Genomic DNA, 3,899 nt, shown 5'->3' on the forward strand with positions numbered 1-3,899 from the left:
TAATTTATCCCGTTCGCTTTTGATTTTGTAATATCCTTAGTAGAAAAGAAAAAAAAACAGTCCATGTTTAGCGTTCCTTTGCTTAAACTGCGTAACGTTTCCTGTGTACCGGTATCGTGTAGCGACCTTGGCGACTACTTCCTTGTTTCGTCAACCTGCCTTCCCGCTTGCCTACCCTATCCTGCTGCTCCCAAACGCCAACGCCAGGTATACTTTAAGTAAACTCTATTTACATAATATTTACATCAACTGAGAGAATGCTTCCGCAAAACGGAGAGCTTCGCACGAAAAAATGCACACGGAAACACGGTTGTACTGTTACGGATTTGTATTTGCTTCATCTTGCTTTCGTTGATTTTGTGTGTAAGTGTGTTTTTTTCCTTCTTACTTCTTTTTCCATCATTAATTTGACCCTTTCGTAGACCGCAGAGGGGAGAATTATATTATTTCGATCGCTTTTTAAACTTAAACAGTACTACGAACGAGAGATTGCTTCGATCTGTCCATCGGTGGACATCTACTCCCTTACTAGTCGTCGCTGACAGAAGAGGAGAGAAGGATAAATTAAAATTGACTAGAAAATTAGACGCATTTTCCCATATACTTCGCACGTGTTTCGAACGGTTGTTTCCACCAGCCTCACCCGGGGGAAAACTAGGGACTACTCGCGATATGACTCATCCGGTGCGTCTTCCCGCTCGGCTGGAGCGATTGCTTCGTACTCCCTCTTATGGTATGTCTTTTAGTTCTCGTACGTGTATGTGTATGTTTTTGTTCGTGTGCCTATCAATAAGTAATGGGCCCTAAACGTATTACCACCGACTGGCGCTTCCATGGAATAATTTATACATCATCCCGAGGGGGGAGGACCTGATTCCAGCCTCCGGGCTATGCGGAACTACCCGGACGCCCTCCGATGTACTTTCGGCTTGCATTACAAAGAATATTATAATAAAAAGTTTACCGCATCGCCCCATTTTGAGCTCCCCATTTTTTTCCCCCAGTTTTCCTAACGTCCTAACAACAACGATTCGTGTTTTAATGTGGATCGAACATGCGAGTGAGTGAAGTTGTGCTGATGGGAGAGTGTGTGTGAATGTGGGTGCTGTTTTCCGATGCGTCCACCACTATCGACCTTGTGTGTTTATGTGTCTGTTTTTTTTAAATACTAAATAGGTGAACTTGTAATACTCTTCCTTAAGGTTAAGCATGGGGTGTAAGTGTGTCTGGTTATGTGAAAAACATCTAGGTGCGATGGAAATATGACAGTTGTCCAACGGGTTCCGACCGTGCGATATGATGGTGGCTTAGGTGTCGGCCACGTTCTTTGGCACCTCGTATATGTGGTGCGCGTACTGCGGTGAGTAGATCGTGGATGATTGTGTCTGGGCCGACATGCCGGACACGGTGGATCCGCTCGAGGAGAGCGCCGACGAGGACGTCGAGGAGGACGTGGTCGACGACGAGGTGCTCAGCGGTCCCTTGGGAGTTTGGGGGAGTGGTGGCTGTTGGTGTGGATGCGACTGAGGCTGTGGAAGCTGCTGATGCTGCTGCTGCTGTTGAGGGCCACTGTATCCACCGGAGACGGCAACGATGGAGGCGGCAGGGGACGACGACTGCTGCTGCTGATGATGCTGATGATGGTGGTGTGGATGATGCTGCAGCGTAGTCGGTGGTTGCCCGTGGGTCTGATAGTGCGGATAGGGCAGCGTGTACTGACCACCGAACGGATGCTGGTAGTTCCTGTACGCCGGGTGGTAGTTGTACGTGTAGATATTGCAGTGCGGCTGATGGTACTCGACTTCGCCGAGGGATTTCTGCACCTCGACGTCCTTCTCCTCCTGCAGCGTGGCCCGCTTGTTACCGCCAGCCCAGCCCTTCCGGCGGACGGCGTCGAGGATGCGGTGTCGCAGCCGGTAAACAATCAGCACCACCGTGGTTACGCTGGCCGCCGACGCGACGATGATGGCGCCAAAGATGGCTCGCTCTTTCGACTGCAGGTGCTGGCAGCCCAGCAGGTCCGCCGTTAGGTCTCGCAGAGGCTCCCCGTGCAGGCGATCGGGACCGGTACAGACTATCTGGGAGTCGTCCTGCGACTCCGGGCTTTGACGCTGCAGTAAGTTCCGCAACCAGAGCACGCTACAGTCGCACACCAGCGGATTCTCGGTCAGGTCGAACTCAACCAGGTGCTTCCACGGCAGAAGTTCCTCGTGGAACGTACCGATCTTGTTGTCGCGTAGCGACACCTTCCGGAGATGCGGTAACCCGGCGAACGCTCCCTCATCCAACTCCTGAAGTTCCTTGTTTGAGGCGACCGTAATCGATTCCAGGTTTGGGTTCGCTGAGAACGCTCCCGACTGGATCTGGCGTAGATTCAGTGCACCGGAGATATCGATCGACTTCAGGTTGGACAGACCAAAGAAAGCCCCTTCCGGGATGACCTCGAAATCGTTCTGTCCGATCGTAAGGTCCTCCAAACGCTTCAAACCACTCAACTGCACCGTGGGTACCTTCAGCAGATGGTTATCGGAGATGTCCAGCGAGCGGATGTTCTCGAGCCCGCGGAACGTCTCGCTGGTGATGTTGACCAACATCGAACCGTGGATGTCGAGGCGACGCAACTGTCCCAATCCCTCGAACGCTCCCGGAAGTACCTTGAACAGCGAGTTCGTGCCGAGGTACAGTTCCGCCAGGCCGCGCAGTGGCGTTAGCGAGAGCGTCGGAATGGTGCTGATAGAGTTATCGTCCAGGTAGAGCACCCGCAGGTTGGCCAGACCCTCGAAGGCGCTCGCGTGCAACGTCGCGATTCGGTTCTGGCCCAGATTCAGCTCTTCCAGCTTCGGCAGAACCTTGAACATCTCCACACCAATCTCGTCGATGAAGTTCCCGCGCAGATTCAGCACCCGCAGCTCGTCCAACCCACCGAACGTTTTGTTCGTGATCGCGCCGATCTTGTTGTTGTTCAGATGCAACTGCAGCAGCTTCTTCTGGTACATAAAGATGCGCTCGGGAATGCTGAGCAGATGGTTGTAGCTGAGGTCCAGCATCGTCAGCTCGGTGTAGAACTGGATCGACGAGTCGATCGATTTGATGCGATTAAATTTGATCACCAACCGGCCGATCGAAGGGTTCAGCGCGATCGGTAGCACGTCCAGCTCGCCCTCACCGCACGTCACGTGCAGTTTCTCGTCGTCACAGACGCACCGGTTTGGGCAGTACGACACCGCACCGGTGGCCATCACCACCGCCAGCGCCACAAGCAGTACCAATTGACACTTCATGTTTTATAACTCAACTTGGAAACAGAAAATAACTTTGCCCTTAGCGAACCAGGGAAGCGTTTACATCTACGCCCATACGTCGTCACAAGTTGGCCACTGTCGAATTCATACGAAGCACAGGTATTTGCGCTCCAACTTCAACACCGGCTTCCCGGAAGCTTTTGCCCCAAAACTTTTGCCCCAAAACTGTCTGGTGGGAGGAAAAGCCAATCAACACTCCCAACCGCTACAGACACACATCACAAACACGCACGGATGCACTTCACGAAAGGCACTTTCGGCGGGGAGCTGGGATGGCGGTTAAAATATTCACCAACCAGCGAAACTCCGCACCACGAGTTTATGGCTTGGTTCCTCCGTGATATGCTTCAGTCCCGGGGCAGTCTCTGCGATGACAGTTTTCCCGCGTACCACCCTTGAGGGGGAGGGTTTTTCGTACCGGATGGCGATGATAAGATAGGGGCGAAAGCACTGTCCTCCACTTCAGGTCCACGTAGTCCCAGAACACGAGACACAATTTTAGAACAGCCCTAGAGGCGTATCCTCACCGGACCTACTGATTGCTCACAAAATTTTGAAATTTCACTCCAACGACCGGAGCTGGTCTCTAAGGGAGTT

At 52.4% G+C, this 3,899-nt stretch overlaps 1 protein-coding gene across 1 annotated transcript; it reads right to left on the reverse strand.

Annotated features, from left to right (window-relative positions):
* Positions 1–1,307: 1,307 nt before the first annotated feature.
* LOC131286479 (insulin-like growth factor-binding protein complex acid labile subunit) lies at positions 1,308–3,281 on the reverse strand. Its single transcript, XM_058315438.1, has one exon. It carries the CDS (start codon positions 3,279–3,281, stop codon positions 1,308–1,310), a length of 1,974 nt encoding a protein of 657 aa, XP_058171421.1.
* Positions 3,282–3,899: the final 618 nt, after the last annotated feature.

The sequence above is a fragment of the Anopheles ziemanni genome, chromosome 3 (assembly GCF_943734765.1).
Source record: "Anopheles ziemanni chromosome 3, idAnoZiCoDA_A2_x.2, whole genome shotgun sequence".
NCBI lineage: Eukaryota > Metazoa > Arthropoda > Insecta > Diptera > Culicidae > Anopheles > Anopheles ziemanni.